Genomic DNA, 13,456 nt, shown 5'->3' with positions numbered 1-13,456 from the left:
TAAAGGTCAGGCAGGTCCCTTTAAATATGTTCAGACATGTCCCATAAATAAACTGTATAGAGGTCAGGCAATTGAACTTACTGAGACACACCTGTGGACCCTTAATACTGCCAGGGAGTATCAGAGGTGGGGGTGCATACCAGAGAGGGCAACGCCGTTGAATCTGAAATAGGAAGAATGAGGCCTGGGTGAAGGAAGATAGTAGGAGACCACGCTCCCAAGGAGGCGGCTGTGGTGGGACTGGAAAAGGAGCCAGGATGCTGGCAGATGTCCCAAAGGACTTGAGACCCCCAGCTAGTGGGTCGGGAAGTCCTATGCAGCACAGGTTTGGGAGCCTCTATGATACTGGTCCAGCAAGCAGAGCTGCAAGCAAACAAACAATGAGAGGAGGATGCCGCCCACTTCTCTAAAGAATCGGGTGGAGGGGCGGCATTGAGAAGGAAACACCCGACGTGCGAGCGGGACTTGTGACGGCGACGCTTCCCGGCTTCGGGGAAAGTTATTCCAACCCTACTTTATGGAATGAACGTGGAGTCTCAGGCTTGAAAGTTAAATTGGGCCAGACTTGAGGGTATGCTATGGAGGACAATTCAAAATCCTCCTCAGTCTCTGCTGATGATAACACTCCCATATGTACTCGGCCCACGCTTGCACCGTGTCCATCTGGATTTTAAATTAGTGCAATTGTATCGTTCTAGCTGTATTTATCAGAAATATACTTTGTTTGAGGATGTCAATTCTTTGTTGAAACAGGGTCCTAGTACATATTTACAATTTATGGAGTTCAAGGTGTTGGGAATTTTGTTCACTTGTGACAGAACTGTAGAGGACTTGATTGTCAACCCTGCGGGGTCAAGAACGCAATTATGAGAATGGACTTAGTTTTGAACTATCGACTCCGACCGCAGTTATAAACTTCATAATAGTTGCTCCCTTTTCCACAAACCAAGGGGTTCTATTCCATCGTATCTGCGAAGATTCACTATTTCAAGTTGTAGAGACGATTTCTTGAGATTCCGCTTAAATTTGCTGCCAACGTGCAGCGAGGTCGCCGCGCACAAGTTTCACTGGAAATTCAACCCTCAGCAAACTATGCCAGGCCATTTGGAAGTAAACACGGGTTCTGCCCTCTGAGGCTTCCACTAGACGAGATTTCTACCAGTCAGCCCAGCTGCTACAAACTGCTCATCTTGCTCTCTATACCTTCGAGAATCCCTGTAATCAGGATTCCAGAAATCAACACTCACAAAAACAATTCACAAAAACAAGAACCGTCACATTTGCTGTGGGATTTGAACCTGTTTGACTTCAGGCCCGTGGTGCGCCTTCTGAACCAGTGGGGTACTACAGCCCTTGCCGAGTGAGCATTCAATTAGCCCTTGCCAATGACCAGGGGTAAAGTTCTCTTTTTTCATTGTGTTCGCCCTGAGGAAGGCTTTGATTCGAATATCTTGCCCAGCAGGGGGCACTCTCACCGAAACGTGACATGGATGTTATTTCAACTAAAACCAAAACTTTTTAAAGTTCTTTTGGACCCCTTGTGATTTAAATTCTACATCGGATAGGAAAGTCTGAATTGAACTGAGTCCTGCTGGAGTCCATTTATGATTTTGGATCTCCTGATAACACACACACACACGTCGGCAGACCTGCATACATGGGACTGTGGAACTTGGAATATTAATAGAGGGCGCTGAATTTTCTTTTTAATTTCCTCTCTAATTTCCTAATTTTCTTTCTTTTCTCGTTTTTGGTTTTATTAACTAAAACCCAAGTTGGATGCATTCATTGCTTATCATTTGTCTCTATCTTCTAATGGTGTTTGACCTTTTGTGTTTATTTCAAGATTTTAATATTGCACGACTGCCACCAAGTTTTCTTTTTGGTGTATTGTTATAATTTGACTCAACATTGTTTGTCATTTTTTTGGGTTCTTGCCCTTTTCTCTAATTAGCAAAGTTTTTTTCAACTCTATATGTCAACAATATGTGTTTTTGCAATTAAAAATGCTCTATTAAATTTGTTTTAAAAATAAGGTCTGTTTTCAGCATCTACAGAGGCCTAACATAATAGTGATATCTGCTTTTGGATACAAAGATCAAAATTAAGCTTTTCACAAATTTGTTCTAGCATAGTGGATACTGATGGTATATATATTTTTTCCTGAATGTCCCCATCCACCTACTGCTTTACTCTCTACCATATTTCCTTTGTATGAAGAAACGGAAGAAATTCTGGCTGTGCAAAATAACAATCAGAAATCAGTTGGTGAATGTTCTCTATGTAAAGAAGATATAGATCAATCACTACATTTTGATTCAATGCCCAGCGGTTGACACCAGGATCATCCATTTAATATGTTTTGTAAACAACGCGGACTGGCTGAAAAAACAGAAGATTTTTGGGAAAGACTGTCCTCTGGTCACAAAACATTCTTAACTATAGGTGTATTAAAGCTGTTGAACTGTTTGGGTTTTGTTGCGTTGTATAACAATGTCAAAGAGAGTGAATCAAGGACTGGTTATATTTGTGTATAATTTGGATTTTATGCAAATGTATTTTAGATTCATTCCGTTGTATTTTTTATATGTGAAAAGTCATATCTTTGACTAACACACATTATTAATATTAATAAAAAAAGGTTTATTTTTAAAAACCAACAAACATGCTAATAGTTTCAACAAAGGAATATAAGGGCTGCAGGATCTGTGATCACTAGAGCTGAAAACAATGGTTTGTGAGTCACGTGTCATGTACCTCATTGACTTCAATTGAAAACCTATGTATTTGTAATTGGTAAACACCTGCATGACATGGTGTATTGCTTAAGTCCAGAAGAACTATGCTGCACGTTGTAGTCATGAGAAAAAGTAACTTATGATCTATTCAGGCCAAAACATGTTTACACTTTTATTAACAATAATTAAGATTTTAATAGAACCTAGAGCACTATTATAGAGGATGAATGTGCTCTAATTTTCTAAAGTCAGCTATTGACCTGTCGCGAAGAATATTATTCTGTATTATGACTTCTTCTGTTATGTACCAATAGGTTGCCATGCATAACACTGCAAATTCAGCTACGCCCCAGCACAGTGGCCTCCCCAGTAGCCTGCTACATTATTCTCCCAGTAAATACACACTCTGCACTGATATGTGCCCCTACATGGATCCAAGCCCATGGTGCATTCACCCAGGTCACATCCTGTGATGTGCAGTTTATGGCACGGCTGATCCCAACTTTTCAAGCAAAATGCCTCAAAAGATTCTGAAGTATACCTGCCTTCCGGGCCTACAATCAGTTGTAACGATTACTATCAATTGTCTTAGTCAATATAATATGGCAACCACAATGGAACCTCGAAATAACAGGTTCCCCACAGGATTGAAATAAAAGTAGGACTTTTCACAACCTTGGCTGCATTAAGGATGGAACCCAGCTACCTTGTATTTCTCCAATCAATAAACAGCTAAAAGGCGTCTTTCCAAGCAAACCACCGATTATTCAATTTGATTAATTTGATCATTATTTGCTCAGCTGCCCTGCACTTGTATTCCAGATCCTAAAGAGCAACCCCTCTTCCAAACCACTCTTACCTTTTCCATCCTGCAAAAGTAGAACTACTCACACTGATGCCACGCCCTTTTGCTAAAAGGTATTAAGGCTAACTTAAAGAAAACAAGGTCATTGCCATTTCTCAACCCGTTGTAATAATACATTGATTTAACAATGATAAAACAAGGCTTCAACTTTTTGGTCTCACGTAAATATGTTAATTTACACAGGATCAATGATCCCACTTTGAATCAATCTCGGAGATGCTGCCCTCAAAAGATGGACATGTCGGCCCCCCATTTTCTGAGACCTTGAGAAGCCTGCCATCAAGCTGGCATCCTTATGAGCAAGACTTTATACCAATTTGTTCACTTTTCTAATTTAGTTTTCAATTCCCCACTTTTCCCTCTGGTCTGCGCTTTTAATATAAAGGCTTCGAGGACCTGGAATCATTTGCACTGGCTCCTCACCAGCGAGGTAAGAGTTGATACTATTTCCAGTACCTTTGTGTATTTAATTTAAAACATCCCTGACATATTTCATATCTTTCCAGGCCTCCTCAACTGTTGCACAACTTGGATCCAGCAAAAGGGTCTGAAACATGTTTGGGTAGGAACAGACTTTCTGTACTAGGTGTGGTAAGGCAGAATCAGGAGACAGACAAGGATGCATGATTTCTGTGATTTGTATTCAAACAACCAAAACAGACTATTCGTTCACTAATCCTACAAGAAAAAGTCAAACAGGTGCTCGTCGGGATGTCAGGATGTCTAAATAAAGTCCTCAGTCCGGAATCCTGCTCTAACCTAGTCTCTTTCCTGAATTCAAAAAACGAAACAAAACAAAGGCATGCTTTTGATAACTTTCCATAGAAAAAGGTTGGCTTCTGGGTTCTGACCCACAACCCTGGGTCTTCACCAGATGCCCTCGCCTATGGGTACAGTTTGTGTTATATTGGAGTGCCATCCCGGAACTCCAGCCAATTCTCTTTGCTTCTGAATCTGGGTTTCATCAGTCTTCTACTTTCCGGGAGACATTTGTCTTTCTTGTTCTCGCAGTCTTTTATCCACTCCTTCGTACTCCACACTCTGGGGTTCTTTCCACCTTTCCCAACTCCTTCTCACTCCCCAGTCTATGGCGGTTTTCCCATTTCCCCACTGTGGGGTTCTCCCCTTTCTCAAGCCACCCTCTGGGGTTTCTTCTTTCCCTCCCCACTCTTGGGCTTGTCTCTTTCTCTCTTCCCTCTCTTGGCTTTCTTCGTTCTCTCCCTTCTTCGGGTGGGTCTCTTTCTCTCTACTCACTCTGGGGCTTCTCCTTTTTCACCCCATTATGGAGTTTGCCTCTTTCTCTCATCTCCCCACTATGGGGATTGCCTCTTCCTCTGTCCTTACTCTGGGGCCTCTTCGTTCTCTTCCCATTCCTGGGTCTGTCTCCATCTTGCTCCCCAATCTGGGGCTTTCCTCTCCCTTGCTAGCTTTGCCGCCCGCCTACCAATACTCTCCAGCCAACGCGTACCTGCTTGTATAGAGTGGTTCTCCTCGTCAACTGGACTCTACATCTACTGGCGGGGTTTCCACCTCCTCCAATCTCCTGGTGTGGGGACAGCCTCTTGACGGCAACCTCTCATAGTTTTGCCTCAGCCCTACAGGTACTACGTTGGCGTTCCCCGTGCGGACCAGAAATGTTCTGGCTACTCCTCCGCGGTGCCTAGCTGCACTTCCTTAGTGCCTACGGCAAGCCGGGAGTCCGTATCTGGCTTTCTCTCCCCCAGTTTGGCCACACCTCTGGTGGACGGTTTGGCGTAGTTAAACTCTGCATGCTTTGTGGAAGCTCTCTCATGATTTCCGATTGTATCCTTCAATGGTATGCCTCTAGGGGGCTGATTTCCTCACTTCCCTACTATTTTCTATAGATATTGGGCAGAGCAAGGGCCAGACTCAGTGTCAGCCAGTACTGAAGAGTTTATAGCAGTTTCATACACCCTAGCATCTGTATAACCTACAAAGATGTTTGTATCTGGAGAGGGATGATGAGTTATACCCCATCTGTGGTGTTTTCCTGCCTTCTAAGGGGGAGTTGCCTCCAGTGGGAGCCTACTTACCCTTTCCCCCAGAGGGGTGGGGGGAGGGGTGAAGTGTAGTGGGCTCACCTTCCTAGTCCCAAAGGTGGTGGTTCCGCACTGGGGACTGGTGCGATGTCCATGGAGCCGTCACAATGGACAGATTGTACAAACAAGGTGCAACGTTATTTTCCATGTGATATGTATTGTATCTACTGGTTTGTTTGGAAATGTTTCAGGCACCACTTATGGGGCCTGGGTTAGGTATGTAAATGTGGTGGTTGATATTTTAGAGGAAGAACATTTAAGAAAATATGAGAAAGTAATTGTTCGAAAAGAGTGTATGAAGTGTAAATATTCATCTTGAAATATACAGTCAATGTTGTTTCACATTACATGACAGGAGGATTACCTCAACTAAATAAGTGGGCCATTCAAATTGTGTCAGAGTACCATAACTGACCCAAGTCATCTACCTTTCTCCTTGGTTTTTCTGAATGAAGCCATGTGCAACCAGGAAGCCAAGAAGCATAGAAGAGGCTAAATCCCTACGACGTTGGAAGTGTGCCTGTGGGCCGTTTGAAAGACACCATGGCACTACTTTTTGATTTTCCATCATAACTTATCTTAAATCCCTCTTACTGGTAGAGAAAACCTTGAGACTGTAGGTGTTTCTCCCAACTCCCTCCCGACCCCCTACATATTTCAGTCTAGTATAAAGGTGTCGAACTATACTATCAGAGGTCTTGTGCGTTGTCACAAATGTTTGATGTTTCCAAACAGTTATGTTGAAATCTGCAGACATTGTTGTGCCAGTATAAATGATTATTATGGTAAAATATTGATGAGTACCTCCAAATAAAAGGCACTCCCTCCTAAAAAAGAACCTGCAGCTCATTTGTATTTCCATGGAGAATGTATCTGTGATATTGTATAGTGCATTTTATGCCCAGTTGTAAACATGCCATATATGTCATTAAATGCATAAGAAATGTAAAAGGGGGGAGAATGTGAACTGCAAAACTTGAACAAATAATGGCTTCAGGAATTGCCACAGCAAGGAGCAGGCAATGTTGGGAGCTCCTACTCCACTGGAATTAAAGAATGCATGTAGGTGTGGCGATTCCTTGCATGATGCCAAAATGCTGTTGGGAGGTGGACAGTACCTATGTTCACTTGCTTCTTGGTAAGCAGGTTTAGGATCATGCCACTGGGGGCCTATATTCAAAACTGCAATCCCCTGTAGTGTGACGAATCTAGCGAAGCTGTCAACAACTCGCCGGGGGAAATCTTGCATCATGTGGGCAGGGAAAGACAGAAGCTACCTGACTCTGACCCTGGGAGTGGCTATCTGTGGGAGGACCACATGAGGGAAGACAACCCTCTGGGAGGTAGGTTTATTCGCTGGACCAAAGCAGAGCTGTACCTGTTTATCTGGATAACACCCACTTGCCTTTTCCCCCTTCTAATATGGCATATTGTAATGTGAACTGAGAAACTCCACGGTAGCCGATGAACAACATTACCTCGCATCTGCCTCTAGACGATGAAGAGGTTTAGAGTAATGAAGATCACTAGAAGCGGGAAGCCAACGCCACATTCTAGTGGAGAAGATTAACTGGTGCCGGGACATTCAAATACGGCTCAACTGAAAAGAGCAAGAGACTTGTCTCTCCCAACGCTGGTTAAAAGTCAGGAGGAAAGCAAGCTGCACACCGGAGCAGAGAAGCAGTTGAGAGCGGTGTCCAGGGAAGTCAGGCAGGGGAAGGTTTACCGCGCTGGTGCCGCATGCAGCAGGAGCTAAAAAGGGAGGAAGACGGCCAGACAGAAACTGGCAAGCTGACAGGACACACTCCCAGCCAGCGATCAGGCTGAAGTGAGAACAGTGAGACGCCAGGGATGCCGAAGCCAACAATAGAGACCAGTAAGTCCAGGAGGAGGAGATTGGGACACCGGGGTGATTCAGGGAGAATGCCACGTACCGTTACCCCATCAAGAGAGCCCAAACAGGGGAGCAGGGACATTAAGAACTGCTGAGAAAGGGTTGCTGACCCAGTGTATGAACATTATAATTAGCTGGATGCAAAAGAAAATGATTAATGATGAGAAGTGTAAATACTGAATCGCCTGAAAAAGCCCTGGCAGGAGAGTAAACCAAGCATTGGAGAAAAAGGGGAAGAATCCCCTGCATGTGAACTGAAGGTGAACATCTCAAAGGGAAAAATCATATCCCTTTGGAGTGTGAACATTGTTGAACTGTGAAACTGAAGGAAACTCAGGGGAAGGGCTGTCTCCCTTCAGAGTACAGTGTGCAGTATACTAAAGTGAATTGTAAAGCCAGAAAAATCTTGGGAAAGGGAAGGGAAGGGCCATTTCTGGCAGAACTTTATTGGTTTTCTTTTCTGCACTTTAAGAACGTTGTGTTTGGAACTTTGGAAAGACGCTGCGCCGTTCAGCTAAAAGACATCCCCATTTTCACATTGTTTGAGTTTAGTGTGTGAGGGTCAGCTTAGGATTTTGGACACAGGACAGAGAACTCTTGATTTTGACATTCTGACACAGACATTCCTTAGTTTTGTTGAGGAAGGGAAACCCCTCCTACAGTTAGGGATAGGTAGGATTTCCCCAGACCTCTCTTGTTTTATTAATAAAAATCTTTAACCAACACCAAAAATGGCAGTTTGCCCGAGTCCTACTCTTGATCCCCTACAGCAGACACCTCATGTATTAAAACACAGTACTTGAGCTCTACAATAGAAGACAATACATATAAAGAGGTTCTTGTTTGATTGTACTTGCAGAATAATTTATTTTTACATGGTTTCGATAACAGGTTGAAGCTTTGCATCATCCACAGAGCATGCAGTGCTGAATGAAAAACACTACTACTTATGGCACCATTACCTTGAACTCCGATAACCACTCCTCCACGGCCCCTGTGTCCACGGCGAGCATCTTCCTACATCTGGTGTCCTCCAAATGTCACCCTGGATTTGAAAAATGAAACAATTTTAGAAAGGATCAATCATTTGTATTTGTGATTATACTATCAATAGGTACACATTTGTTGATTAGTTTGTTTCGGGCATTCCAACTACAAAAGGCTGCTGTGGCATCGGTGTTGGGAGGCTAGCTCAAGGGCAATGTGCTCGCCTTGGAAGCATGACGACGAGAAGCAACATGATTCGATCCCTGGGTTCGGACTGTGCTTAGAAACCTCTGGGTATTAAGTTCGTTATAAATAACCAATTCCAATTGTTGCACCTAGGATTAACATGCCGGGCAATGGTGGACATATTATGATGCTTTTCCTTCCAATGAACCTATGTTTAACATTACTGCACCCCTACTCTTTGGGATTTTATTCAATTTGATCCCTTAGCTGCCCCAAGCCCAAATGGCACAGGTAACTAGAACTGGACTACCCATTCTCTTTACATTTTCCACTCCAATGAGCCTGAAGCTATTCTAATATTCTTGAAGCTACACTTAATTATGATTGAGAGGCAGGCAATTTGGGGCAATCACACATGGACTATTTTACGAACATATCGAAAACTGAAGTTCGATCAGCTTCCAGTGATCACTGTAGTCTTAAATCATACGCTGTCTCAGTTGGCCAGACTGCTATATAGCTCACCTACATTGAAGACGTTGCATAGATGTGTTAGCTACTATACAAAAGATGTACAGGTACAGGTTGATGAGATATTCTAAGATAATGATATTGACGCCCCGTTGGACTGACACCGGGACAGAGGTAGTAACATATGCCCACCAGCAGTTGAGTCTCTCTGGGCTGCAGAGGTGCAGCGTAAAATAATCTGCTGCAGGGAAAATTAATAAAGCTTTTGAGGTCAGAGCACTGCTGGATTTGCCTGCCCAGTTGAGAAACATCTGCATATAAAGAGCCCGGTGAACAATAGGCACAGGAAGTTGCTTTCTGCACACAAGCCCTTGTCACTATCATGTGATGAGCTTTGCAACTAGACCCATTTAATTGGCACCTGGGCACTTTTACCCAATCTACACTCCATAATTCTGGGACTCTCTTTGCTTTGTCACACGGTTTCAGGTAATGTATTTTTCAAAATAGTTTTTTTTGTTTTTCCAGTGGAAATAGAAAATAAATGACTTTGTTTAACTTTATAAGTAGCTGTATTCGGATCCAAAAAGAAAGTTAACCACTTTATTATAATCCCACAACACAGAAGGATCTTGATGCTTTTTGTACACTTTTAAAATTGTCAAACTCCAGGTTTTAATACCTTTAAAGTTCAAAAGCCAAGCATCGCAGATAGCAGAAACGCAAATAAAAAGGGGGACAGGAGGCAGGAATACACATGTCTGTGACACAGAAAACTTGCATGCAATGCTCGTTAAAAAAAAGAAAAGGAACCGCACAAGACGCAGACATTTAAACTCAATTTTCACAGACACAATAGTGGATAAGAAGCTAGATCTGATATATTTAACAAGCAACGGCGAACAAAGCTGACATTTTCCCCCCCATTGAGACAGCACTCTAAACATACCACAAAATCATAATAAAAACCAACCAACAAGAGCAGCACTGTGGTTGGTGGCCATGGATGCACAGGAATACAAAAGTGAACCTTACAAACAAACTCTTGACACATCATTAACAGGAACTCAGTGACCGCCTACAAAGCACTTGTTGAGCAACATCAGGGAAAGTCTAATATTGCTCAAACCAGAAGCCCACAATAAGGCACATTCTTCTAACCGCTCCCACAGAGCAGCACATCTTAAGCGGATCATCTCGGGAGGCAATGAAGTAACGAAAGCTGTTTCTAATTGCTCTGAATCCAAGCTGAAAGCGGTTTCTGCTTAAACGGAATCCAGGCTGAAAGCTGTGTCTGGTTACTGTGATCAATCTGGACTATTTGTCCCTTCTCCCCATAGGGGAGCCACCCCCTTTGAGGCTTGGGAGTTGAACCCGCTAAGCCAGACCCTTCCTAGAGGTCGTGGAAAATGGGACCTCACTGGGAGCGACTCCCCTCTTGGGGACAAATACTCCCAACTCCCTGGCCAGAATACATTCTCCCTACATGGGAATCTGAAAGACTGTTACTTCTGTTTTGGATTTCCAACTAGTGACATTTCTTAAGTCTATTTGGCTTCAGGTAATGCTGAATCTTGCCTGAGCTCCTCAGTCAAAGAGGAACGGCACACCCCTTTTGTTCATAATGATGTACTTACAACAACAAGGAACTAAAGGAGGCGAGAGAATCCTACGCAGAGGCGAGCCTCTGACAGGAGGACGTCTTGGAGGGGCAAAACCACAATAGACTGCGGAGATGGCGATAGCATGGAGAGGGAGCTGATCACTAGCAAGAAGCCGGAAGGCTGGTATCTTGAATGGCAATGGTGCTGCGGTCAAGAAAGAGACAGACGTTGAATGTACCGTTTCACCTGGTGGTGCGACCCATGGAAGCCGTGGTGGGCCTTGGGCCCAATAAGTGACTCTGAGACCAAACAGCAGCAGAGAGATGTGATCCCAGAATGAGAAGTGCATGAGCTGCCGGGTAGAGCAAAAGAAGCAGGCACTCCCGAAGAGGTAGCGATGCCCCTCTCAGCGAACAGTTGTATCAGAAGCTGGGAAAGCCAAAAAGGTTACAGGAGCCAGGAAAACCCAAATTCTGGATATGGGCGCACGCCCAACCGAAGCCTCTGTAAAGTAAGCTTACAATAGGGCCAAAGGGCTTTATGGAGCTCTGGGATACCGAGAGACATTGGGAACCGAGGCTGGAGAAAACCAAAAGGGTTACAGGAGCCAGGACAACCCAATCACTAGATATGGGTAGACACCCAAATGAGGCCCTGCTAAAGCAAGCACATTGAAGGACCAAATGGCTTTGGGGAGCCCTAGAAATACAAAACATATCGAGCAAGACTGGGATCAGAAAAGACCTGTAGGGTTCTCGTGCTCCAACTCAAAACAGGAACAAACACCAAATCATTGCATTAAGGACAACCTTTTTCCCTGTAAAGAAGGAATCTAGCAGAAGTGTATAACAACTTAAGACTGGCCATTCAGAACCAGCAGAGAAGCTGAAGGACGACATTGTGAGAAGTTGGCAAAGTCTTTAAGAACCTTCTTTGGAAAGAGACCACAGTAGTTGGGCCGAGCAAAACCCTAGGATTGAGGCCATACAGTAGGGTCTGGACTAAGCACAATTTCTTTTGAACATTTCACAAGCACCATTAGCTTAGTTTGATAGGTTGGGTAGTTCACTCATAGCGTTAGTGCTTGATGGGCGTTTTTCTTATTATGTAAATAATGACCCGTACAACATTTCACATCTTAGTCTGACTCCTTCTGGTTCTCCACATTACACAAAATCCAGACTGAAAGATGTTCCTGGTTACTCTGAATCCGAGCTAAAATCTCTGCTCAGGTCAACAACCTGCATTACATAGGACACTCAATTTGGTTCTGTTGCCTTAAGTTGTCTAAAGTATCGGCCAATATCTCACTGGTCACTGTGAATGTACATAACCTTATTCAAATATTATGTATCAAAGTGTAATAGATGCTGGAGAGACTTACAAAAGGTGACCAACAAGACCTTGTGTGATTCATACTCGCACACAACAAACATGATGTTTCAATTCAAAACATTCATACTAAGGAAAATTCCATGGTTAAAATTACAGCATATCAGTATGCTAACTAACCCATTTACGGCAAACCTTGGGCTATAGTTATTACAACAATAATGACAAAAAGTGCTAACATGCCTGGAGTACTAAATGACGTGTTCCTAATTAAAACAGAAGGTGGAGTCTTATAAATGGCCAGGGGCTTCTAAGGGCACTTCAGAGCTCCTTTAAGATGGTGGCGTTTGTTAGATCTATCGGTTGCCTGGGCCATTATGAAAATAATGGATAGGTGGCAACATGGAGGACTGACCTAACTACCATGAATGTAGTGTTAACGTCACATCCTGTGCTTCTGAAGCCAAGCCAGTGATGCCATGAAGGAGTGCTATTGTCTCTCAAGACGTTTACTGTAAAATTCGATACCCAAGACTCGCCATCCGATGGTGGCAGGAAGAATTTAGTGAGGTGCGCTGCACATGAATCCGTGTTGCCGAGCTGTGCATACCCACTTTGAGGGACAGGCACCAAATGAATTACAGCAGATCACATATTGACAGAACGATAGCACCAATATTCCAGATCATAAACCATCTTGCCATTTACCAAACACTTCATCAAAATACATAGGACTGACCCTTTGTTTATAAGTTAGCATTAAATTCCCAAGTAAAAAACATCTGAATTCTCCATTCTTTTACTCTGTGTCCCTTTGCTGCCCTGCTCTCCCCCCACCGGTCATTTCCTAGCTGTGGCCCATGTTGTTGTGTTGAGGGTCACTGCAATAAAGTGTTGACCATATTTATTACAAACCATCTCGCCCCAAATAAGCACAGGGATAGAAATTAAGATTGGATAAGCAGGAGCTAAAAGCATCTCCTGGGCATCCAGCATTAACCAATGACCAGGGGCCAACACATAGCCATATTTACATAGGTGTGTTTGTTCTGCATCGGTTGGCCCAAGGAGCCAAACTTACCTCCTGGTTGCTTTTGGTATCAAAATAGCAAGGCTCCTCTAGGCTGCAAGCATTAGCTAAATAGCTCCCAGCTCCCCTCCATTTCGAACCCTGACCAAAATGGACACCTTCAGACTGGGAGCTAAATTCCTTGTTATGAACAAAATAACTACGACTCAAGTTAACCGTGATTATGGGACACACATCGTCCTCTCTTACCCATTTTGAACAGCTTCACATGACAATAAAACCTGTATAA

General features: G+C 43.5%; 1 protein-coding gene across 5 annotated transcripts in view; it reads right to left on the bottom strand.

Moving 5' to 3' along the window:
- The window catches only part of HYCC1 (hyccin PI4KA lipid kinase complex subunit 1), a 711,655-nt gene that overhangs the window by 468,905 nt on the left and 229,294 nt on the right, over positions 1-13,456 (bottom strand). For all 5 annotated transcript variants that reach the window (XM_069648331.1, XM_069648332.1, XM_069648333.1 and 2 more), the window contains exon 2: positions 8,520-8,602. In XM_069648331.1, coding sequence (XP_069504432.1) covers positions 8,520-8,570 — 51 coding nt within the window. In that variant the 5' untranslated portion in view covers positions 8,571-8,602. The remainder of the gene's footprint in view (positions 1-8,519; positions 8,603-13,456) is intronic.

This window comes from Ambystoma mexicanum, chromosome 2q, assembly GCF_040938575.1.
Source record: "Ambystoma mexicanum isolate Mex_15411 chromosome 2q, UKY_AmexF1_1, whole genome shotgun sequence".
Classification (NCBI taxonomy): domain Eukaryota; kingdom Metazoa; phylum Chordata; class Amphibia; order Caudata; family Ambystomatidae; genus Ambystoma; species Ambystoma mexicanum.
The sequence above is the reverse complement of the archived record's forward strand: the minus strand, read 5'-3'. Positions and strand labels throughout refer to the sequence as shown.